Source organism: Pseudorca crassidens, chromosome 13, assembly GCF_039906515.1.
Source record: "Pseudorca crassidens isolate mPseCra1 chromosome 13, mPseCra1.hap1, whole genome shotgun sequence".
Lineage (NCBI taxonomy): Eukaryota > Metazoa > Chordata > Mammalia > Artiodactyla > Delphinidae > Pseudorca > Pseudorca crassidens.
In genome coordinates this window covers 22,141,090-22,167,935 of record NC_090308.1, presented here as the reverse complement: position 1 = coordinate 22,167,935, position 26,846 = coordinate 22,141,090, and the positions used below count along the sequence as shown (strand labels likewise).

Sequence of the window (26,846 nt, the reverse complement as noted above, 5' to 3'; positions counted from 1 at the left end):
ACTATACTGCATATCGCTAGCCTGGGAAAAGATCAAAATTCAAAGTATGGTTTCTACTGAGTCCCTATCACTTTTGCACCATTGTACAAAAACCCCATGAATCAGGGACTGTGTGGACCTCATTTAACATTGCATGTATATTATATAATAGATGTTGAGGAAAATGAAGATGCTGGAACAGCCTCTCTGCCCAGTCAGCCACCTCAGCCGTCATCTTCAGCGTATGACCCAAGCAACATGCCATCAAGCAGCTATACTGGAATACAGATTCCTCCCGGTGCCCACGCTCCAGCTAATACCCCAGCAGAAGTGCCTCATAGCACAGGTAGGAAATTGAAGCTTAACGAATTTGAACTCTCCTTTCATAAATAACAACTGTGCTTCTCATATTTCTGCCTCATAATGATGGTCCTAAAGCATGATAAGATTTTTAAGTTCCACTTGAACCCACCAAAAAGTTACATCCTTTTCGTTGAAGTTTTAATATTAGTTGTATTTTAATTTTTTAAGAAATGACAAAATATATTTATGTGCAATTGATTACTATTGACCTTATGTTTTATTAATAAGTAAAGTTCCTGTGCTTTTCGTGTGTGTGGCTGTTTTCTTTTTCTTCCCCTCCCTTTCTTTCCCCTTCACTGTTCAAGAATAGCACTGAGGTGAGTGGGGCTTATTATAGGATGTGTCTGTCAGGTTCCCACTGTGATCGCAAGATTCATTTTTCTTGACTTATTCCCTTAGGACTCTGCCTCCTCCCTCAACATGGGTATTACTGATGAAGGAGCAAGCTTTGAGCACAGAATCTCAATAGCCGTGGATTCACAGACAAGTGAAAGGAGGGGGGTTGGGGTTTGGTGGTTTGGTTTTTTAATATTACAAACGTGCCTAAAAATAAACCACAGAAGTGATGCCTGCTATCTTTGAATAAATTAGTACTATATGTCTGTGTTTTCATAGAAAAAAGATCTGACAAAACTAGTCTCCAGGAATAAGTCAATGTCATAATATAAACTTTTGAAAGTTGCAGATACTCTTATTTACTTGTATTGTTGACAGAGTATAACCCTTACTTCCAAATAGAGGGGCATTTAAAACCATAGTTTAAATAAATCTTATATTTAATTAATTTTTTTTCCAAAAATTGTTTTTAAACTTTTATCTCAGCATAAGGGTAATCTATGGTAGTAACCTATATATTTCAAAATATTTAATTAATAGAATAAAAGTTGCCTTTGCGCCTTGATTTCTACTATTGCGGTTATTCACCATTACTTCATTGACTTTCAAATTTTCAGCCTCAGTTTACCCAAACCATTTAGGTTATTTTGCATGAGTTGAACAACATTTAAGAGTTTTCTGTTTTGACCCTTGTAGCAGCAATTACGATTAGTTTCTTTCCTCCTGTTTTACAGCTTTCAACTTCATATCATCTACAAATAATGCAAACATTTTTGTAAGCATATTGATGAACATGATAATTTCAACACTGATCTCTTTAGTATCATCATTCTGTATATTTTACCCTGCCTGACTTTTCATTGCTTTAAGGTCTATGTGATAGAATTAATAGACCAATTTCCATTAGTTTTGTAAGTAAAATTTCATGGAACACTGTTTTAAATATTTTATTATCTTTTGGGAATATTCAGTATTTCCAGGGTAGAATGAAGTAAGCAAAACCAGCTACATATTTAGATGTATTTGCCTTTGATAAATACTGCTCAAGTTACACTATTGGTAGTAAGTTTAAAAACTGACCAAGAGCCTCCAACACAAGCATCTTTACAGAAGGGTGAAGTGAGAATAAAATACACTTGGGAGTCACATAGTATTAGTAATTAGTTTCTACTCCTTGCTAAACCACAAACTCAACTGTTACTCAGTTCCCGACTGAGGTTATTCTCTCTTTTAAAATGAAATTAATCATACTTCTCATAGTTGTTTCAATTATTAAAGGGGAAGAAGTATGAAAGTTGACTACTATGCCTAACACAAAATCAGTGTTCAGCAAATTAGCTTCCTTTTCCTTTTTTTTTCCTTTTTCTTTTCCCATATATTTTATTACAGAATTTTTTTTTTTTTTTAAGATGTTGGGGGTAGGAGTTTATTTATTTATTTTGGGTTGTGTTGGGTCTTCGTTTCTGTGTGAGGGCTTTCTCTAGTTGCGGCAAGTGGGGGCCACTCTTCATCGCGGTGCGCGGGCCTCTCACTATCACAGCCTCTCTTGTTGCGGAGCACAGGCTCCAGATGCGCAGGCTCAGTAGTTGTGGCTCACGGGCCTAGTTGCTCCGTGGCATCTGGGATCCTCCCAGACCAGAGCTCGAACCCGTGTCCCCTGCATTTGCAGGCAGATTCTCAACCAGTGTGCCACCAGGGAAGCCCCTATTACAGAATACTGAGTAGAGTTTCCTTTGCTATACAGTAGGTTCTTGTTGGTTATCTTTTTTTTTTTTTTGACATCTTTATTGGAGTATAATTGCTTTACAGTGTTGTGTTAGTTTCTGCTTTATAACAAAGTGAATCAGCTATATGTATATATATATACATCCCCATATCCCCTCCCTCTTGCGTCTCCCTCACACCCTCCCTATCCCACCCCTCTAGGTGGTCACAAAGCACTGAGCTGATCTCCCTGTGATATGCGGCTGCTTCCCACTAGCTATCTATTTTACGTTTGGTAGTGTATATATGTCAGTGCTGCTCTCTCACTTCGTCCCAGCTTACCCTTCCCCCTCCCTGTGTCCTCAGGTTCGTTCTCTACGTCCACATCTTTATTACTTTCCTGCCCCTAGGTTCATCAGAACCATTATTTTTTTCTTAGATTCCATATATATGTATTAACATACAGTATTTGTTTTTCTCTTTCTCACTTCACTCTGTATGACAGACTCAGTGTCCATCCACCTCACTACAAATAACTCAATTTCGTTTCTTTTTATGGCTGAGTAATAGTCCATTGTATGTATGTGCCACGTTTTCTTTATCCATTCATCTGTCGATGGACACTTAGGTTGCTTCCATGTCCTGGCTATAGTAAATAGTGCTGCAGTGAACATTGTGGTACATGACTCATTTTGAATTATGGTTTTCTCAGGGTATGTACCCAGAAGTGGGATTGCTGGGTCGTATGGTAGTTCTATTTTTAGTTTTTTAAGGAACCTCCATACTCTTCTCCATAGTGGCTGTATCAATTTACATTCCCACCAACAGTGCAAGAGGGTTCCTTTTTCTCCACACCTCTTCAGCATTTATTGTTTGTAGAATTTTTGATGATGGCCATTCTGACTGGTGTGAGGTGATACCTCATTGTAGTTTTGATTTGCATTTCTCTAATGATAGTGATGTTGAGCATTCTTTCATGTGTTTGTTGGCAGTCTGTATATCTTCTTTGGAGAAATGTCTCTTTAGGTCTTCTGCCCATTTTTGGATCGGGTTGATTGTTTTTTTGATATTGAGCTGCATGAGCTGCGTGTATATTTTGGAGATTAATCCTTTGTCATTTGCTTCGTTTGCAAATATTTTCTCCCATTGTGAGGGTTGTCTTTGTGTTGTTTATGGTTTCCTTTGCTGTACAAAAGCTTTTAAATTTCATTAGGTCCCATTTGTTTAGTTTTGTTTTTATTTCCATTTTTGCATCTATGTTCATCAGTGATGTTGGTCTGTAATTTTTTTGTGACATCTTTGTCTGGTTTTGGTATCAGGTGGCCTCATAGAATGAGTTTGGGAGCGTTCATCTCTCTGCTGTATTTTGGAAGAGTTTGAAAAGCATAGGTGTTAGCCCTTCTCTAAATGTTTGATAGAATTCGCCTGTGAAGCCATCTGGTCCTGGGCTTTTGTTTGTTGGAAGATTTTTCATCACAGTTTCAATTTCAGTGCTTGTGATTGGTCTGTTTATATTTTCTATCTCTTCCTGGTTCAGTCTTGGAAGGTTGTGCTTTTCTAAGAATTTGTCTATTTCTTCCAGGTTGTCCATTTTATTGGCATATAATTGCTTGTAGTAGTCTCTCATGATCCTCTATTTCTGCAGTGTCAGTTGTTACTTCTCCTTTTTCATTTCTAATTCTGTTGATTTGAGTCTTCTCGCTTTTTTTCTTGATTAGTCTGGCTAATGGTTTATCAATTTTGTTTATCTTCTCAAAGAACCAGCGTTTTATTTTAGTTTTATTGATCTTTGCTATTGTTTTCTTCATTTCTTTTTTATTTATTTCTGATCTGATCTTTATGATTTGTTTCCTTCTGCTAACTTTGGTTTGTCCTTCTTTCTCTAATTGCTTTAGTTGTAAGATTAGGTTGTTTATTTGAGATTTTTCTTGTTTTGAGGTAGGATTGTATTTCTGTTGACTTCTCTCTGAGAACTGCTTTTGCTGCATCTCATAGGTTTTGGGTGGTTGTGTTTTCTTTGTCATTCATTTCTAGGTATTTTTTCATTTCCTCTTTGATTTCTTCAGTGATCTCTTCGTTATTGAGTAGTGTATTGTTTAGCCTCCATGTGTTTGTATTTTTTACAGATTTTTTCCTGTAATTGCTATCTAGTCTTATAGGGTTGTGGTCAGAAAAGATACCTGATATGATTTCAATTTTCTTATATTTACCAAGGTTTGATTTGTGACCCAAGATATGGTCTATTCTGGAGAATGTTGCATGAGCACTTGAGAAGAAAGTGTATTCTGTTGCTTTTGGATGGGAATGTCCTATAAATATCAATTAAGTCCATCTTGTTTAATGTGTCATTTAAAGCTTGTGTTTCCTTATTTTCATTTTGGATGATCTGTCCATTGGTGAAAGTGGTGTGTTAAAGTCCCCTACTATTATTGTGTTACTGTCGATTTCCCCTTTTATGGCTGTTAGCATTTGCCTTATGTATTGAGGTGCTCCTATGTTGGATGCATAAATATTTACCATTGTTATATCTTCTTCTTGGATTGATCCCTTGATCGTTATGTACTGTCCTTCTTTGTCTCTTGTAATAGTGTTTATTTTAAAGTCTATTTTGTGTGATATGAGAATTGCTACTCCAGCTTTCTTTTGATTTCCATTTGCATGGAATATCTTTTTCCATCCCCTCACTTTCTGTCTGTATGTTCCCTAGGTCTGAAATGGGTCTCTTGTAGACAGCATATATACGGGTCTTGTTTTTGTATCCATTGAGCCAGTCTGTGTCTTTTGGTTGGAGCATTTAATCCATTTCAATTTAAGGTAATTATCGATATGTATGTTCCTATTACCATTTTCTTAATTTGGGGGGGTTTGTTAGTATAGGTCTTTTCCTTCTCTTGTGTTTCCTGCCTAGAGAAGTTCCTTTAGCGTTTGTTGTAAAGCTGGTTTGGTGGTGCTGAATTCTCTTAGCTTTTGCTTGCTGTAAAGGTTTTAATTTCTCCATCGGATCTGAATGAGATCCTTGCCGGGTAGAGTAATCTTGGTTGTAGGTTTATCCCTTTCTTCACTCTAAATATGTCCTGCCACTCCCTTCTGGCTTGCAGAATTTCTCCTGAAAGATCAGCTGTTACCTTTATGGGGATTCCCTTGTATGTTATTTGTTGCTTTACTCTTGCTGCTTTTAATATTTTTTATTTGTATTTAATTTTTGATAGTTTGAGTAACATGTGTCTGGCATGTTTCTCTTTGGGTTTATCATATATGGCACTCTCTGCGCTTCCTGGATTTGATTGACTATCTCCTTTCCCATGCTAGGGAAGTTTTCAACTATAATCTCTTCAAATATTTTCTCAGACCATTTCTTTTTCTCTTCTTCTTCTGGGACCCCTATAATTCGAATGTTGGTTTGTTCAGTGTTGTCCCAGAGGTCTCTGAGACTGTCCTCAATTCTCTTCATTCTTTTTTCTTTTTTCTGCTCCCTGGCAGTTATTTCCACCATTTTATCTTCCAGCTCACTTATCCGTTCTTCTGCCTCAGTTATTCTGCTGTTCATTCGTTCTAGAGTATTTTCAGTTTCAGTTATTGTGTTGTTCATCACTGTTTGTTTTGCTCTTTAGTTCTTCTAGATCTTTGTTAAATGTTTCTTGTATTTTCTCCATTCTGTTTCCCAGATTTTGGGTCATGTTTACTCTGCTTACTCTGAATTCTTTTTCAGGTAGGTTGGCTAATCATCTTCATTTATTTGGTCTTGTAGGTTTTTACCTTGCTTCTTCATCTGTAACATATTTTTTTGTCATTTCCATTTAAAAAAATTTTTTTTGATGGGTGAGGCTTTATTCCTGTCTTACTGGTTGTTTGGCCTGAGGCGTCCAGCACTGGAGTTTGCAGGCAGTTGGATAGAGCTGGGTCTTGGTGTTCAGAGGAGGACCTCTGGGAGGCCTTACTCTGATGAATATTTCTTGGGATCTGAGGTTCTCTGTTAGTCCAGTGGGTTGGACTTGGAGCCCCCACCACAGGAGCTGGGGCCTGACCTCCAGCCTGGGAGTGAAGATCTGGCAAGCTGCATGGCACAGCAAAAAAAAAAAAAAAGAAAGAAAAAAAAAGGGAGGTCAGGGGAACAAGCCAAAGAGAGAGAACAATAACAAACTATAAAGAATAAAATAAATTTAGAAAAATAAAAGCTTTATTAGGAAAAATAGAAATGTAAATGAATCAACAACAGTGAATCCACAAGATAAAACAGAACCCCAATCTAAAAGAGGAGGAAAAAAAAGCCTTTGTATGGGGCAGAATTTAGGCGGGGGTAGAACTTAGGCAGGGGCGGGGTTTAGGGCAGGGCGGGGCCTAGGCGGGTGGGGGGGTGACGTTTGAGCGTGGGGCGGGGCCTAGGCTCAGGACCCAGCTGGAAAAGGCCCTGGGGACGGGGCCTCTGCTTAGGACCTGAAGGGAAGGCGAGAGGCAGCATGTACAAAGGAGGGCCTCTGGAGTGTGGAGTTCCGGAGTTTGGAGGTAGGGCGTGGGTGAGCGTGTGGGAGTGGGGCTTGGGCTCTGCACGGCAGGAGGTTGGCTCCGAGGGCAGAGGATTAGACCCAAGAGCCCAGCAGGCTCCCCCGTAGCTAAGTGGACAGGGAAAGCTCTGGCCCCATTCCCTTCTGTTCCTCTGAGTACCCCCCCCCACCGTTCCTCCCCAGGGTCTCCCCCATCCCCACGGGACCCCTAACCGTGTGTGGGTCACTGGGTTTAGGAACTCCTCCCTTCCCCCAGCCACCCCTCAGGGGTGCTGGTTCCAGAGGTCCAGCCTTTACTTTTCCTCCCCCTTCCCTCCCTCCCGCTCTGTCAGGACCCGCATGGCTGGAGGGGGCCTCGGTGGGCAGAGGATCAGGCCCAGGATCTCAGCAGGTTCCTGGGGGCCCAAGTGGGCAGGAGAAACCTGGCCACGCTCCCTTTTGATCCTCTGCCCTCCCAGTGGTTCCCCAGTTTCCCCCTTCTGGCGTGGGATCCCTTCCCCTCCCCCAGCCCCCCCCCCAGGGGCGCCAGTCCCTCCCACCTCCACTTCTCCTCCCCCTTCACTACCCCCCACGCCCCACGTCCTACCCGGTCGCTGGGGGTTCCTGCCGTCCCCTTAGGTGTCCGTGGTCCTCCACAGGTGCCTGGTACGTGCCTTAGTTGTGCTTCCTTTTTTTTAATGTTCCTTCCTATTTCTGTGCCAAAGAAAGGGTATTTAATAGGAAGTTAATGAACACTTAAAATCATTTTGTGAATCAAGAAAAGTGTCACTGTTGGGGTAGGACATTGACCTTACAAAAAGATTGCCTAAGGGGTATTGCTCAGGCAGTGTATCTTAGGGCAGAGTTGTGGTATAGGCCCATATACATATATTTTATATGTAGGCATACTGTGTGTATATATGAGAGGGAAAGTATGGTTGTAGTAGGAGGGTTATAATAGGTTGAACCAAACAAAGTGTCTTTTTGTACAACAAAAGTGATAAAATATTAGTAGTTTCATATGTTCAAGCTAATAGACTCCTGCGCAGAATATCCACACATAAAGATAGGTATCAGGAGGTAGTCTTCTATTTCTGTTAGGAAGTTTTCTGGCATGAACAGTTCATTTTGATCCATTTAAATCTGGCATGAGCCTTATTTTTTTTTTTCACTCTCTTATGTTCTTCAGAGTGAGACATAAAACTAAAAACCTTGGAACTGCTTTAGGGCATCAGGTGTACATTCTTATAGACTTAGCATTTAAATAATTATCATAGCTATTTCATAAACTTATTCTAACAGAGCTATATTAGATATTGCTATCCCTACTTTACAAACTAAAGAAATTAAGCAGTTATCCAAAAAAAATACACATAGAAACATACCTAATAAGTAACAGTACTAGAATTTGAATCCAAGTCTTTTGGATTTCATGTTTTTGGCACCTCCCTTCTGTTTCCCTTCCAAGGAACTAAAGTTCTATCAAATCAAAACCTACATTTCTCATAATATTTTTCCTCTTAAGGTTGGCTTGAGATATGGGAATCTCCTCTTTGCTGGCAGATTTTTTTTTCTATTATATTTAAAACAGTAAAAAAAAAAAATAGTTCATAGTTGCCTAATAGAAAGTGAAATAACATTTTTAGTTTATAAATATAGCAGATGTTTCCCCTTTTACTCACTTTAAGAATGATTTACTTTCTCTCATATAAAGGTCCAGGATGCACTTTTATCAAAGGGAAATCCTTAAGATAGCTGAAAAGAATAGAATGTACTAATATACAGTTTTTAGTTCTTCCACAGAAAAGCAGAGGGTGCAAGGAGGGCCGGGATAGAGATTGTTTGAACAGCCAAGTGTTTACCTCTTTGTGCTTTTACCACTGTGTAATATCAGATAGAGGCAATACAGCCTATGGTTTTTTCTTTCTCTTGAAACATGCTTTTCACAGTCTGTAAATATTGAAGATGTCAGTGATAAATCTAAATAGATTAAAAGAGTTATTTTAGAATTAATGCTAGCCTTTTAATTATAAATGCAGCTCACCTCATAAGTAAATCCAAAGCTTAGCTCTTTTATTGTTGTTCTTTTAAGTGACAGAAGTACTGCATTTGAATTCTGCTGTACAGCTTTCAAAGTGGTTAATATTCTGGCCTAACCATTTCTATCAGTGCTATTTTCCATGACTATTCTGAGGTGTATTTAACCCAATCTTCTCACATTTGCTTACAGTGTTCCTCATAGTTAGCATGTCTTTCTCTTTCTCTGCCTCTTCAAATGCTACTGACCTTCAGGGTTCTGTTTAATTAATACTTTTTACAACATCTTCTAGAGTTTTCTAACTAACACCCATTTCTCCCTTTTCAGAATCCCCACACCACATAGTCAGGAGAACAATTTAATAATTAGAAATCATACAGCATTTAATTCTTGAATATATATTAATCTCATCAAATAGCCTGTGTAACAACCATCCACTAAAAAATTAACCAGAAGTTACTTGTTAACATTGCTTTTTGTTAAGTAATAGAAAGAAAGAAATTTCTAACACAGTTCTGCTTTCCCCCAGGAATGTTTTTATGGTGACATCATTCCAACATACTGTAGTCCAGGGGGCTGCAATCCATTCAATAACTGACAGTTGAAATCTTTCCAAATCAAGAAAGAAGGAAAATTAACTAGATTTGGGCATTTCAAAAAATAAATAACATAAACTAAAAACCATCTTTACTGATTTAACAGATATTTATGCACTTAGTTGAACCTGTATGCTAGGCCCCAGTGGGAACATGTCATGATGGCTGCCAAGAACACAGGCCTTGGTCCCTGGGCGTGGAACAAATGAGAAGCAGCATCTTCTGACTGCTGCATGAGGCGTGTTGAGCAGCCTGTGCTGTCTGTTCAAGTCTTGGTTGAATGACTGTGACCAGAGTTCTTAATAAAATGCAGATTACCTGTGTTGTTCTTTTAATATCGCTCAAGTAAAATTTTACTACGTAAGTAAATTATTTCTCTGTAAATTCTGTTTTGTTCTTGTTAAATAATATTACCTACTTAATTAATCATCTGGAGATGTACAAATAAGCATTTAAAAATTAATGCAGGAGGCTGACCAAAGAAAGTATGCCTTCTCCATAGAGAAAAGGGTTTGTTAGGAGAATTTTAATTTAGGCAGAAGCACAAATTACTTAGTAAGGAATGGCACTGATATCCAGATTGTGAGATGGTTGTCAACTTATCCTCTTTTCTAAAGATCTGTGTGAAGAATATATATAGTCACCTACCTGTGTTTTTATGCTCAGCTGCTTCAAATCACTGGACTTCACCAGGTAGTCTCAAGAGCCCTCTCAAATCTTGCATTCTAACTTTAAAATATATATGTTATGTAAATTATGTGCCTTTGAAAGTTCAAGTTTTATGGGGAGAATTATGTCGTATGTTTACAGTTTAATATAGTTTGTTAGTATTTATCAAAATCAAGCAAAAGATAGACATTGAATTGGTCAGTTTAAATTTGTATGTCTCCTGACTTTGCAGTTATACTTCTGTAATTTTTTTCCTGTAAATATATTCATGCATATATATGTATACAGTGTATAAAAATATTCATGTAGTATTAGCTTTAGCAACAAAAGTTTGGAAACAACATAAATGTTCGTCAGTAATGGATAGCATTATAAATTGTGGTTCATGCATGGAATGGAACACTATGTAGCCATTAAAAACAACAAGGAGGATTAGGGACTTCCCTGGCGGTCCATGGGTTAAGACTTTGCCTTGTAGTGCAGGGGGTGCAGGGTCAATCCCTGGTTGGGGAGCTAAGATCCCACATGCCTCATGGCCAAAAAGCCAAAACATGAAACAGAAGCAGTGTTTTAACAAATTCAATAAAGATTTTAAAATGGTCCACACACAAAAAAAAATCTTAAAAAAAAAGGTGGATTTAAATATATTTAATCTGGAATTATTGCTAAGGCATATTAAGTGAAAAATGCACAGAATAGTACAGTATGCAGACATATTACCACTGGCAAAACATACATACCAAATAATGCATTCTCCATAGAGAAAGGAGTTTGTCCGGAGGGTTTTGATTTAGGCTAGAACACAAATTTCTTAGCAAAGTACATTTATTTCCTTGCACACACACACACGCCTGGACACACACATGTTTGTATGTGCATAGAAGGGTATTCTAAAACTAGTGATAGCCCTCAAGTGACCTGGAATAGGAATGAGAGGCAGGCTTTTCACCGTTTTTTTTTCTCTGCCTCTCTTTTTTTTTTTTTTGTACTATTTAAAATTTGTACTTGACTTTTCATCCATACCCCTTTGTACTGTTAAAATTTTTGTTAGTTCAATTTTTAGTTTAAAAAGTAAGACTTTCATGACTTAATAGCACCAAGCCTGTAAAGTGAAACTAGTTTGTCCTAAGACAAAATTAAATGAGATAAAATAGTATATATTTAAACCATTTTTTTTCCTTTGGATAGGGATTGAGAAGATCCTTCACACTCAAGACTTCATAGCTGCAGAATATATTTCAGAACTTCAGTCAACCTTTGTGAAACCATAGCTCTAGAACTCTCATTGGCTATGTATCCGTGACCCTGAAAACTTCACAATTTGTTTTCTCCCTCTCTTCTGTTCCTGTCTTCTTGTCCTAGTGTCTGTCCTACTTTACCGTTACTACAGATTGCCTATTCAGATTTAACCTCTTAGCTTAGGGCAGTCCATTAATCAAGAGCAATCAACTTTTCCTGTTCATTTGCTTTCTTGTTAATTGAATCACCTAAGTCTCTTTTGGGAAGTTTCAACAATTTATGTTAATTTTTTAGATGATTAATAATCTTCAACTCTAGTATATTACTTAGTATTAGTCAAGAATGCTAGTTATCCACTGAATATGACAGTCATGACAGGTTCTAATAGGAAGTCAAAACTAATTGCTTATTGGATATATAAAAATATTATCTTAGAAACATAAACTGGAAAACTGGAATATATAATTTATAATTTCATTCATAGTGATGAAATGGGACTCATCCCATAAGTTAAACTAAATCATAATTATAGCCCACCTTGTCCCCAAAATTAATTATTTATTTAAGAAATTAAAAGGTAGGAAGGGAGTCTGTTACTTCTACAGATATTAGGTAAGCTTTACTTGAGAAGCAACTTGAAGTATTAGACATGATAGAAAATGCAAAATACATAATAAGAAATGTGTGGCCAATACATGTGTGTAAACACTCAAAATGTATTTTTCTGCATATTTCCTATAGCAGCCTCCACCGTCAAATAAGTATATCAAATTTCAGTTCATTAAGGTTTCAAGAAAGTAATTAAGTGAAGTAATGAAATTCCTCCATGATCCTTTGAGCACTTTCCTAGAATGTAATTGAGAGGTGTAACACTTTTATACCCATTTATGGTTTTCTGATTTGCAGGTGTAGCAAGTAACACTATCCAGCCTACTCCACAGACTATTCCGGCCATTGATCCTGCACTTTTCAATACAGTTTCCCAGGGTAAGTCAGCTGTTTTATGAGATATAGTGTTTCTGCTGTTTGGGGGCGTTGTTTTGTACTTTTATCTTAGGAGTGCAGTGTATTTGAATGTCTAGGTAATTTGAAACACATTTCTTTGAATGCCTTTATTCACTAGATTCTCCAGTAAACCAAGATTGTTTCTTATTATCAAAAATACCTAAATCCAAAGGCATTCTCTCTCTTTTTTTAATCTTTTCAACTTCTTTTTTTTTCCCCCACTTGGTTGTTCTGTTTGTTTAATTTGGTCATTCTTATTCAGAGTTTTCTTCATGTGTCTGCTGAGATTAGTCCTTTTATATTTAGAATGAAGATGTTGATTGATTATTTTCAGTAGATGTTATTGAATTTCCCCCGATACTATGTCTGCAGGTCTGTTTCTCACTTGATTTTTCTGTTCTCCCCTGTGAGTGGGAACAGGCCATTCAGCTTCCTCCTGCATCTCAGCCATGGATGAGGAGATCTTTCCTGGGAGAGGGATGGCAAAGGGTGTACCACACATACCTTGTCCATCCTAGCTCTGTCCAGGAAGTTAATTCCACAATTTTAGAGAGACATTCTCTATCTTTTTTGTCTAGGGTCTTATGTGAGAGATGGAAAGCCATTAAGGCTGAGGGTGTACAGGTATGCAGAGGTTGATAGAGGGGGGAAGGATGTGAAACTAGCGCAGATAATTGTTTTAGACTGACTCAGTAAAGATCCCCCCAGTCCCACTCCTCATACAGCTAGACCCTCTCTGAAGTTTCTCTGGATAGGCTCCCCAGTTGCCTCCTATATTACATGTTCTGAGTTGGGATTTTTTTTGACACTGTTTTATCTAACAGCATACCTTCACTTAATTTCTACTTTTCTAGAAGTTTCTTTAAATCTCTTGTCAATTATCCTTTCCAGTTTTTACAGTCTTTTCTCTGCTTTTCCTTCAGTTTTAGAATTTTATTTCGTTTGTTTTACCTTATCATTTTAATATAGTTTCAGAAGGAAAAATAGTCAATTATGTATGCTTAGTCTACCATCTAGAACTAGAACCCTGGAATTCTTTACCCAACCAAACTGTCAGGTATGAAGGCAAAATAAATATTATTAAATATGTAAGGATTCTGAAGTTTTGCCTACCATACACCATTTCTAAGGAAGTTATCAGAAGAAGTTACTCCATCAAGAAAAGAATGATAACCAAGAAAAGAAATATGAGATATAAGAATTGGTGAAATTAATCTTAGGTCACCTAAAGAAAAAGTCCATTGACAGCTTTTCCATAGGCTTGAAAAGCAATTGCTCTAAAATTAGAACAGAAAATCAGAGCTCCCCTCCTTTAAGAAAAATCAAGTGGATTCTATGCAATACATAGAATAAGAAGAATGGGAATGGGAAAGAAATGGATAAGAAGCTGTAGAATTCCTTTCCCAAGAAGAACGAAAAGATCCAAGAAAACATTTTAAATTGTACAAGTAGTTTCAAGTAAGAAGCAAACTGAAATATGCCATGATTTTGAGCAATAATAGAATTATGAAATATAAGAAAAGGGATTTTGTTTGACTTGGACACAAAGAACATTCTCCTTGCAATGGCATAGGCTTATCACAAACAGAATACTTTATTCAGGGCAGAATATAAATCAACACTGACAAGTGAAGGTAGAGAGATACTTCTGGAAGTTGAAAGGTGGAATAAAAGAAAGCTGTTATTAGGATGAGTGTCCAGAAGTGAAATGTTGTGATTTTTTTCTAGAGTTGATGGAATGAGAAGTGGAAGACAAAAGTAAGCAACTAAGAAATTTAAAAGCACTAATAAATTTAGAAGGAGACAGTGCAGGAGAGGAGGATAGTGAGATAAATTCTTTACCTTTCATAGCAGAGTGTCAGTAGATAAAGCCTAAAGACTGATAAATCAAGAAATGGTGGTATAAGCTTATCAACTGGGGTTAGGGAAGTAACCTAGAGAAAACAAAAGATAGAAATAATTCAAAAGTGAAGTGGGCAGGGGCAAGGTAGATGACTTATTTAAGTGTATGAGTTACGTTAAGTTTATTCTACTTTTCCTGGTTTTATTAAAAGCAGATAAGTTATAAAACCTAAAATCAAGAGCTGCAATGGCCTTTGAATCCTGAAAGGCCTAGTTTAAGAGTATATGTATGGGGCTTCCCTGGTGGCACAGTGGTTGAGAGTCCGCCTGCTGATGCAGGGGATACAGGTTTGTGCCGCGGTCCGGGAAGATCCCACGTGCCACGGAGTGGCTAGGCCTGTGAGCCATGGCCGCTGAGCCTGCACATCCGGAGCCTGTGCTCCGCAACGGGAGAGGCCACAGCATTGAGAAGCCCGCGTACCGCAAAAAAAAAAAAAAAAAAAAGAGTCTGTGTATGTTTCATGGGGGAACACAGTGCTAAGGTAAGAAGAGTAAAGAAACTATAATAAACTAGCAAATTACCCAAGAACATAGTGGAAAATGTCTATTAGTAGACAGATAACCTGCCCAGTAAATACTATATTCCTCTGTTAAACTTGTTTTCCAGATTCCTCTCTACAGTCCCATGTACCTGTAAAAGCTCTCCCTAAAATATGATGTGAAAATATCAGAAGCAGACTAGACAGAACAGTGAAACAGAATGAAGAATCCAGAAATCAGGCCACACAGTATGGGAATTAAAATTATGACAAAAGTGGCATTTGGAACAGTGTGGCAAGAAAAACAAAACATCAAAACTGATGTTAGAAAAAATATATATTAGATACTATCCCCCAATTCCTGTATCTCATTTGGTTGTATCTTAACAGGTTAGACTAATGAAAAGTAATAAATTGCATACAGCAAAAGATTTCCTCTCCCCATTATATTGTTAAAATGCAGCTAATAGACAAGGAGGAAATCAATACTTAAAAAAATAAAGAATTACTGTTCAGAGCATATATAAAGAGCTCCTGCAAATAAATAAATAAAACTTAATAGGGGAAAAAAACAGAGAAATAAACATAGGGAATGATTTGTATGCTGTTGATGGGAATATAAATTGGTGAAGCCTTCTTCAGTAGCATTCTGTCACTGTCAGAATTGCAAATTTTTTTTGACTCAGCTATTCCACTTTTGGGAATCTATCTTAGAGAAATATTTAGACATGAGCACAAAATGTATTTACAAGGGTATTTTATTTCAGCATCACTTGTATTAGTAGAAAACAATTTTAAATGTCTATTAATGAGAAATTATGGCTCATCTGTCCTATGGAATACTGTGCACATATTAAAAAAGGTTAGATACTTTTATAGTGAATTTGTGGCTCACTCTGAAGAGAAGAATGGAATTGGGAAGGTAGGTATTTGAAGTTCAGTATTTACTTTTTTAACTTGTGTATACCTGATAGTATTAGAGTGCGAATAACAACTTACTTCTTAAAGGTTTTTTAAAAATTAAATAGAATATATAAAAAATATTTAGCATGGTTCGTGACATAATAATATTCTGCCTCTAATCATTGCTGTTGCCATTATTAAGTGATGTGTCCTGGCGATGCCTGGATTTAAGGGATCAGTACTGTACTTTATATTTACCTCCAAGATTTACTTCAGGGAATCAGATGATTCCCACATGATTTTTGCCTATGCTTTCCATTAAGTCAGGGGATAATTGAGTACACTAGGATCAGATTATCCAAGGTCCTTCACATGCATTTCTAGTTAAGTAGGAAAAAATCTCTAAAGACCCATTTCGGAAATATTTACAATTAAGTATTCCATCTTCTGCCAAGGTTAGATAAATCAACCTTGGAAATAGATGCTTCTGGCAACTGAGCATGCAGGGATTTCTCTTTATACCAAATAATGTTACCTTTGATCCAGTGCTGACCCAGGCTCTTTCCCCCGGAATAGAGAACTTAACTGATGGCTGTACCTCTCCTCTGCCCGGTTCTTGTCCTGCCCTATGAAGGGGAGAAGCAGCTCTGTGATAAAGACAGTCTTCTTGAAGGCATCTGGAACTTATAAGCACAGATTTCAAAAAAGAGATATTATATTAAATTAGACAACTTCTCTAATTCTTTTTTTTTTTTTTTAACGGTTGGATTAGCTGTATGTGATCTTTCTTTTTTCTAATTCTTTAAACACCTTTTAGGTCCACAGTGTGCTCTCTCTGGTTCTGATTATGGCTTCTGGTAAATTTTAATGATAGGAAAAAAAACAGCTTTCATTTAGGTGCATTAAGTAATAGTTACTATTTTGAATATAAAATCAGATAAACTGAAATTGAATAGTTGTTCTCTTCCTGAAATGTGTTTTCCTTTGTTATGTCTTTTTTACTTTCTCTATTTAGTTTTTAAATGCTAATTTAAAAGAATCCTAACTAGGAAGCAGATTTTATTTTTATTTAATTTAAAATTTTAATTCATGTGTTTTATTATTAATGACTTATAGGTAATATTTTTAAAGGAAAGAAAGCTTGAAATACTACAAAATAGCAAAAGTATTTGACATGGCTTTTTAAGTTCTTTATATATTTATATATATTATATATTTATATAGAATATTTTTATATATTCTACATAAATATATATTTACTTATAAATATTTATATATTTAATTGGTAAAAATAAATCTTAACATCTATATAAATTTGTAAATTACATTTTGCATCTAAATCTAAGTTGGTTCTTATCATCTAGTTATTACATTTTATAAGATAGTTACATAATTTGTCATACATGCTGTAAGCTATATATTATGTATCTGTAATTATAGTTTTCTAAGATATTCATTTTATAAATATTGAAATTGTTATACCATAAAAAATTGCAATATTTGTGTTTTTAAATAGTTTTATCACTAGTAGATACGTTTAGTTTATAAAAACTAAAATAGTAACGGAGTTCTTACTACTATACACATTTTTATCTTATTAATAAATAAGTGATATGTCAGCAAAACAGTGTTAAAGCTGATGCTGTAAAAAATAAAATTAGTCCTGAGCATTAGGGCTTTCCTCCAGCAAGTCCAGTAAATTCTGGATAGATGTCTTACATATTTAAACATTGCCTGGAGATAGAAGAATAGACTATTAAAGCACAAAATGAGTAGTATTAAGGTAAACTTAATTTTCATAGATGTCTCACTCACCTAGATAATATGTCTCACTCACCTAGATAATAGTATACATCTAGGTGACTAGAGCCTCTCAATATACTTTGAAAAAACATTGATGAATCTTTCAGTAAAAAAAAATAAGAAGTGTGCCTGACTAAATTGTCAAAAGAACTGCAGGACAGTTGTTTTTTAGGTTTAATGGGTAAGAAATGCCAAGTCACTAAAATACTAAAAATAGAACTGTGGAGAAACTGTTTTTTGTTTTTTAAATATATAATTACATTTTACTAGTTTATTCATTTGTATTTCTTACGTTTAGGCAAGACCAGAATTCAGGGAAATTAAAATAAGTTCTGTTAAAATTGGAATGTGTAATCTCTGATTCACAACAGTAAGGACCAACTCTTAATATAAGCTTTAATAATATTAATTCAACAAATATTTGAAGGCTTTGTATGTGTAACACACTGGGCTAGTTACTATGCGTAGATGTATAAGTGCATTATCTTAAAATCTGAAATTTAATTAATGTTTAATTCTATGTGAACTTTTATTCCTTTTAAAATGTGGGAAAGAATTTAAAGTACAGACAGCTTTTTTATATTCCTTTGTTGAAGTTATTCAGCACTTACACTGGGCTAGAAACTTCAGGATACATTGTTTCAGTATTCTTTTTTGAAAATTTTTAGAAAATAATAATTTGGATAAGAATTTATCAGAGTACCTGGAATTGCTAAATACTTTGAAGTCCTTGCCTAGGGAATGTCAAAGTTTTCATTTAATGCTGTACTATCTGGCAAAATTAAAAGCAACTAAAAAAAGTAATTATATTTATAACTACAAGCTTATAAACAGGATCAAAATATATGTTCATTTAGAAACAGAATCGAAATATATTATCTTTTCGTTATATTGTATGCCCCCAGCCTTCTGACCAGTTCTCCTTAGAGTCCTCATAAAAATTTCTAAAGAAAATTGTATTTATTTCCAAAGATAAGACACAAAGTCAGCTTTAATTTCACCTTTAGAAATATATATTCAAGTATATTCAAATCTTAGATTAAATGAAATGTTTTCAGTGTGTTTTTTTTACCCAAATTATTTAGTTGGGCTCATCCTTATCAATCATAGTGTAACTAGAAAACTTGCTGGAAAAAATTTTGGACAAATAATTGGTAAGGGTTGTTTACATGTTTAAAAATTGTGTAGTGTAATGATATGTCTTAGTTAAACCTTAGAGTTTTGTATATGGACAGCACAAAAATGCAAACTATTTTCTTGCTTAAAAAGAGTTAGATGACTTATGTAATTTTTTAACATAAAGTTTGTTATTTAATTTTTTTTTGAGTTATATTTATATTCTAGTTCAAATGAGGGTTGAATGGTTTAGTCTGTGTGTATTTATTGTTCCATGAAGAGAGTCTCAGCAATTCTAACATACACACCAAAGCAGTTTTCCTTGTTTTATACAGAATATGATTTTTTTTGCAGTTAATTTGCCAAAATATAAAGGCTTCCAGTTTATGACTTCTGGTAGGAAAATCTTGCTCATATAAGTTGTTATGTATTGACATCTGTATGGTTTATATTAGTAATTTAAAAATTTAAAAGCATAAAGAAACTATTCAAATACAACTGGGGATTGGGGAAAACAACCTTCAGTTTTTAATATAACCTTAAACATTTTCTGTAATCTTGACTATAAGCATTTACCTAGCCTAAAAGAACGCTTCCTATATTCTTTATAAATATCTTAATTACTCTGTATTTCTCTTAGGAGATATCCGACTAACACCAGAGGACTTTGCTAGAGCTCAGAAATACTGCAAATATGCTGGCAGTGCTTTGCAGTATGAAGATGTCAGCACTGCAGTGCAGAATCTACAGAAGGCCCTCAAGTTACTGACTACAGGCAGAGAATGAAGCCTTTGTACAACATCCATGCATTTTTGGCTTAAAGAACTAACAGTCCACTACTCTATCTTCAGCCTATCAGGAGCATATTTTAAGGAAGACTTCAGTTCCATTGACTATAACAATGGAATCTGTGTCTGTGTATCAGATTCCTGTTGAAGCATTCATCAGCAGCCTCAACCAGTTTTCATTGTCCATTTAGTGGATTCAGTAGTCTCTGGGTATATAAGGCTGATGTGAGCAAGGTCCTAAAAATGCCCATTTGAACCCTGCTTGTTCAAAAAATGAGAACACACTTCTATAAAATGTATTGGGAATTAGCTTTGTATCTTAATCTACGTAAATTAAGGAATTTTTTAATCTATAATTTGGACAAACAGACCATATTACTTTGCTATAAAATTCTAAATTTAACTTTTAATAAAGATTGCCAGAATATTCTAGAAATGTTTTTGTTTTCCTCAGGACTTCTGAAACAGATACGAACATCCTAAACTGTTGAATCTGAAAGAGATTATGTTCAAATTTCAATTTATATTCATATTAAATATAGCTACATTAAAAGTTAAAATGTTCATGGAAGGAAATGTAATAAGGTAAAGAGGTAGAATCAGTTTTAGACGTAAGAGTAATGTTGGTTGCTCAACTGTTTTTCCTTATTCATTGATGCTTAAGGTGAATTGGTATTTGCTTCCTAGGCAGTTTGACTGCATGTGTTAGAGAATGAAAACAAGACATTTGTAATAATGCCTGGAAACTTGGTGCTTTGAGTTAAGGTTCTCCTCTGCTGCTATGGAATGGATTCCATAGAGTGAATAGTTATGAATGATGCAGAAGATTATAAAAACATAGACTCTCAGTTGTTAAGTTTATAAGTTATGTGGGAATTATGGACTTCCTATGTCACCTGCATTTGTGCTGTTTAAAAAATAAATACAAGGATTCTTTTAACTAATTCAGTTTATCACAGAGCCAAATGTCTGTTTTGCATGCTAAAATTGTCACTTTTCTAAAGTCATTATTTTTAGTTATAAGAATATAAAGAGAGAGAAATTTGGCAGATTTACCTAAATTATCTGGTCCATTTCATTCATTCCACTAATATTGGGAATCTTTTAACATAGGGGTCAGCAAACTATGGTCCATGGGCTGGCCATTTGTGTAAATAAAGTTTTATTGAAACCAAATAATAGCCATTTATTTATGTTTTGTGTTTGGTTGCTTTCCACGATAGCAGAATTATATGGCCTGCAAGTCTAAAATATGTACTACTTGGCCCTTTAAGGAAAAGTTTGCTGACCCCTGTTCTGACAGTCTGTTTGAAAGAAAATGAATCATTATCTCATAATCTCTTATGTCCTCCTATTTTTCTTTGTATAAGTGTAATGTTATTTATATAGAGTTCGATAGAATGAATATTGACAGAATAAACTGTTCTAAATTATTGCAAAAACAAGCCCCCCAAAAACATGCCTCCTGAAAAACATTTTCATATCTTTCACAGCTGAATTCTTAAAACATTTGCAGGGTTCAACATTTGCATCTGGAATTCCAGGACTCTGATATAGTTCTATAGAAGTTTATTGAAGTAGAAAAATGACTAGGGTGATATTTCATGTTATAAAAGATAAATGTAAAATACAGTTCAGCAAATTTTAATTCAAATCCTAACATGTCTGGCCACTAGGAAGAAAACTGTCACCTCTCATTTCACACCCTACCTGTTGCTCCCAGTTGGGAGAGCACATGGAGGGGAGAAGATGCTGTGGAAACCACGGAGTCCACTGAGAAGTGAGCTGTGATGTAGCAGAAATCCCAGTTGTTTTGTGGCCCATTACTTTAAAATGCTTTCTTGCATAAAGGGATTGAACTATAAAGATTTTTTAGCTTTCATCTGCATATAAAATCTGACAGGAGAAAGTTAGAAATTTTCTGATGTAACACTAGGGTAAATAGTTTTCATTTGGTCAGTCAACATGTATTTATTGAGCAGCTACTATGTGCCTGGTATTGTCCTTTGCATGAGGAAACAGCAGAAAACAAGAAAAAGAAATCCCTGCCTCATAGAGTTTTATTCTAATGGGAAGGAAATGGACAAACTTAATAAAAAGTATATCATATATTCTATTCAACCAGTGGTTTTGAACATGTAATTGTTAGAAATGTAAATCTCAGACCCTACCCCAGTCCTACCCAATCAGAAATTCCAAGGGTGGGGCCCAGCCTTCTGAGATTTAAGAAACACTTTACAAAACACTTCTTGTAATCTGGTGGTCCCTCAAGTCAGTGGTTTAGCCCTACTCCCATCGGAAAGATTGAGAGTCTGGGAGGAAGATTCGCCTGAAGTGTGCCTGGACGCCCAGCATCAGTGTCACGTGGGATGGGAATCACACTTGAGGAACTTCTGTATTAGACAGAGATAAATGCTCTGGAGAAAACCACAGTATGGGATAGGAAATGCTTGGGTGTGTGTGGGCCTGTGCACGTTTAAATAGGATGGGGTAAGCCTCACTGAGGTGACAGTTGAGTGAAAAGGGAAAGGGAGGAAGAGTATTTGTGGCAGAGGGAGGTCGACAGAGGAGGGAAGAGGGGATAAGTGAGGAACGCTGGTGAAGGAGCGAGAAGCTCAAGATTACACAGGCTTTTTGTAAAACACTAAGCTTTTCCTCTGAGCAAGATAGGGAGCCACTCAAAGGTTTTGAACAAAAGAGTAGCCACAACTTTTAAAAGGATCATATTGGCTACTGTGTTGAGACAAGACCGTAAGGTGGGCAAGGGTGGAAGCTAGGAGAGGAGTTAAAAAGAGTATTGCAACAATTCAAGGTGCAGTGTTAATGATGGCTTAGATCAGGAGTAGAAGTGGAGGTTATACAGTGTAGTGGGTTTCTGTAGAGCCACAGTATTTCTGATAAACCGGATCTGAGGTATGAGCATAGAAGGAGTGAAGGTCGACTCCCCAAATTTAACTTGAACGCTTAGAAGGAGCAAGTAGTCATTAATTGCAGTGGGGAAAGTCGCGGAATTCTGCTGACATTTAGGCTGAAGTACAGTGTTCCCAAGTTCTTGTGAGCATCCCAGTAAAACTATTTGATAATATTGTTTTGTCAATACAGACAGAGGAGGAAGAAGAAAAGATAAGTTCTGTCTACAGTGATTGTCACAGACATCTCACCAAATCACTGCTGAACTGGACCTAGAAGCCAAGAACGGTTCCCAAGGTTATGGTCAAGGAAGTTTGCAGGCTTCAAGATTACACCCATGAAAAAGACCCCAGTTACAGGTCTTGAAAATTAACATCCTAGTATTCATAGAATTTATTTATATGTAACTTGTACTTCTAGAAATGTGACGTCACTGTGTATGGGTTAAGAAATGGTTATATACTGTCCTTTCTAAAGAAACTTAAATCCTAATAGCATTGTTACAATTATCTTCAACTTGAAAACAACAATAATTGACTCAGGGTTGAATGTTTTTGGTGATCTGCACGGCTTTCTCTACCCATCCCCATTTTTTTTTAACTTTACTCATTTTATGTTCCAAAGCAATTGGATCAGATCATCTAGTTTGGACAGTACATAAACCTCCACCAGTAGAAAAGTTCTATTTTCAAGAGATCACAGAATTTTAAGGCACCCCTCATATGGAAATATGCTCACCTGGTTGGTTGTAATCTTTGATGTCCGTGTGGGATTCTGAGACTAAAAGCTCATTTAATGGAGTATACTTAAGTAGGACTAATTTCAACTAAGTGATACTTTAATAATAGTAAATATAATAACTAACATTTGAGTATTTACTAAATGTCAGGCACTATTCTGAGTATTTTACATGTATTCATTTAATCTTGCCAGCGATCCTGAGAGGTGGGTCCTACCATTGGTCCCCGTTTACAGATGAGACAACCACAGGGTAATAAATTTGCCTGAGGCTACACAGCTAATATTGAAATTTTCTAAGCTCAGGCTGCCTATTTCAGGCAATAATATTATCACCCATGTAGGTAAAGGATCAGTTAAATTATTATGAGAATGAGGTGTTATCAAGGTCACTGGACAATTCCTTTTATTAGTGGGACGTGTAGCAACTAGATTTTTTTGTTATCTGGACAATATGTTCCAATTAACTGTGGGTGCTAGGCAGTGAATACAGGGCATGATCACACACGCTGGAGCCATGGCCTGATAGCAAATGGAGTTTGTGTCCAGAGAGAAAATAGGCAGATTTGAATGACTGGTGCAATGGATTAATATGTCATCTGGAGAGAGTTCCACATCACTACGGAGTCCTGGGTTTCCCAGACACACCTGTCTTTTTCTCTTTATTTTAAACAACATAACAGTTTTTCCTAATTACGTAGCTGTCACAGGACTTCAAAATAACAGTAATGTTTATAATTAGTTATTTCTTTAAATTAAATTTTTGCCCAAAAGTATGAGACAAGAACACCTATCCCTTAACTTTAGATATCCCTTAAAATTGCGGGGAAAAGAAATGATTGCATAACAATAATCCATGAATATAACTTCCTGGAGAACTATCTTCATAGTGAGCAATATTGGGAGATTTTGTAAAAATGTTAGTATCATCCATTTGTTGAAAAATATGAATATGTATTGAGCGTCTACCATAAATTAAAGTTTAACGTGATAGTGCTGTACCGTATGAGAGGTTATGTAGGAGACACAGTCATTCTTCCTGCAGAAAGTCAGGGAAGGCCTGGGAAAAGAGATCGACCTGCAGGTTTGCCAGAGAGAGAAGCAGGGAGAACTTAGCAAAAATAAAACGTGATCAAAAACATGGAGAAAAAAATGTTAGAAATTCAGGGAATTTGAGGAATTTAGTGTTGCTGTGGCAGATGGCTTATCAAGACCAAGAGTTATAAATGTGAGATTGCATACGTGGGAAGATGTTATGGACTAAATAGTCTCCCCCCGAAACTTCACAGGTTGAAGCCCTACCTCCCAATGTGACTATATTTGGATATAGGGCCTTTGGGGAGGTAATTAAGGTTAAATGAGGTCATAAGGGTGGGACCCTAAGTCCATAGGGCTGGTGTTATTGGAAATAAGAGATGCCAGAGTTGTCTCCATGGTCACGCGAGGGCACAATGAGAAGGCGGCCACCTACAAGCCAGAAAAAATGAATTCACCAGAACCCCACCCTGTTGGCACCTTGATCTTGGACTTCCAACCTAAATTTCTCACAGTTTAAGGCTTTGATCGCCTCAGATATGCTCCTAACATATTGGTTGCTGGCTTTATATTGGTAAACCATCAAGTTGGTTTTGTCTTTTTGACCCCTCAGCTGTGTTATTTTGTGTTGTGATAAAGGAGCCATTCAAAGTCCCTTGAGAAAGAAGAAGAATTTAGATTTGTCTATTGTGCTGTGCTTTTATACTTTTTTTTTTTTTTTTGGCTGTGTTGGGTCTTCGTTGCTGCGTGCGGGCTTTCTCTAGTTGCAGCGAGCAGGGTCTACTCTTTGTTGTGGTGCACGGGCTTCTCATTGCGGTGGCTTCTCCTGTTGCGGAACACGGGCTCTAGGACGCACGGGCTTCAGTAGTTGCAGCACGCAGGCTCAGTAGTTGCAGACCCTAGAGCACATGCTCAGTAGTTGTGGCACACGGGCTTAGTTGCTCCGTGGCATGTGGGATCTTCCTGGACCAGGGATCGAACCCGTGTTCCCTAAATTGGCAGGTGGATTCTTAACCACTGCACCACCAATGGAGTCCCTATACTATTTTATATAAAACTAATAATACCCCTCTAACAACCATAACTTGGCAAAATTACTATTTACATCTTCACCTTATATATCATGTAAGTTAAATATATATATAGATAGATCATTAGATGCTAAGTATGGTGAGAGCTGTTTATACATCTGTGAATCCCTAGTATTTCACATGATGTCTGTTGCATATTAAGTATCCCTAACTGGCAAAATTAATAGATGAATGGGTGGAAGAATAAAGATATTATACTGAACTCATAAAATAAATGTTAATTGTGTTCAGAAACCTCAAATATTGTGTTCAAAGTTCTCAAATATTGAAGTGTAAGATAAATTTATAAGGATAATTACATCCAAATGTTCTGAAATCATTTGTTAATCATTGCTATCTAAGAAACCCTCATTCCACAATATCAGAATATTGGAATATTGGTAGAATCCATCTATACCACCCAGTAAGTCTTGATTACTAATTCAAATACATGGTTCTTTATCTGTTGAAAACATGAAGGATAACAGTGACTTAGATATGCTCAGAACATTCTTATCATATATACTAATAACATCTTTGTAACAACATACATGTTCCCTGCTGGCAGCTTATAGGTTCTCAGTCTATCTGTACTCTAGCAGAAATTAACATGTTCAAGCCCATTGGAGTTATTTGACAAAAAAACCTCTGTCTTAAAAGTAGGGGGAAAAAAATACTCAGGCCACAGTGAAAATTGGAAATAATTGTGGTGTCTGAGGAAATTGTAACTGAAAGATTGTTTTTACAGATGAATGGGCAAATAAAAGTTTAAAATTTTAGAAGCAGCCACTGAGACCTGAACATTTTGAGAAAAGTCAGAACTCATTTGAATTTTTTTTCTCAGTATATACTACTTTATTCTACCCACTGCTCCAAAGACAAGCAACTGAAGAAAAGGTGTGGAGATTATAAAACCACGGGCAAAGGGTGATATAATGCAAAGTGTTCTATTCTGAGTCAGGTAACCGTGGTTCCAGTACCCTTGTTGCTGTAATCTTTTCTGCCCATTGACTAGAGAAAATTTACCCTCCCTGACCTTCCTCTGAGCATTAGTCGTCCCACATATAACATAAGCAGCTTGGTTTAGATATCTAATGTCCTTTAAAGATCTAAGATTCCTTAAGTCTCTAACTACTCCATAGATTTCTGTAGGCAAATTTTGAGGTTAGGTCAGTGGTCCTTGAATCAGTCTTCATTTGAACTAGACACATTATACCATGTTTTCAAAACTTAAATTCTGACATCCATCCTATTTAATGAATAAATATCCCCTGAATATCTTATATTAATATGCCAAGAATTCAGTAAATAAATACTTTTGAACAAAGTTGAAACCAAGGACCAAGACAGCAAAATAATTGTTGTTCCTTTGGGCAGGGAATTTTCTACTGCCAATACAAAGATTGCCAGTGAGCAAAAATCTGACAAAGAATATTACCAGGGACAAAGAGAGTCATTTCATAATGAAAAAGTGGTCAGTTAATCGAGAGGGCATAACAATCCTAAAGGTTTATGTACTTACTAACAGAGTTTCAAAATACATGAAGCAAAAACTAGTATAATTTCAAGGAGAAATAGAAAAATTCAGAATTATAATTGGGGACTTTAATAGCCATCTTATTAATTGATGGAACAATAAGAAAATATGACCCTTAAAATTGGTCTATGACCCTGAATAAAACAAATGTATCT

The 26,846-nt window shown here is 36.2% G+C and overlaps 1 protein-coding gene across 1 annotated transcript in view; it reads left to right on the top strand.

The window, feature by feature from the left end:
• Positions 1-20,345, top strand: part of VTA1 (vesicle trafficking 1) — a 64,925-nt gene extending 44,580 nt beyond the window's left edge. The window contains exons 6-8 of the mRNA XM_067701920.1: positions 152-325; positions 12,312-12,392; positions 19,254-20,345. Of these exons, the coding sequence (XP_067558021.1) occupies positions 152-325; positions 12,312-12,392; positions 19,254-19,399 (401 nt within the window). The 3' untranslated portion in view covers positions 19,400-20,345. The remainder of the gene's footprint in view (positions 1-151; positions 326-12,311; positions 12,393-19,253) is intronic.
• Positions 20,346-26,846: the final 6,501 nt, after the last annotated feature.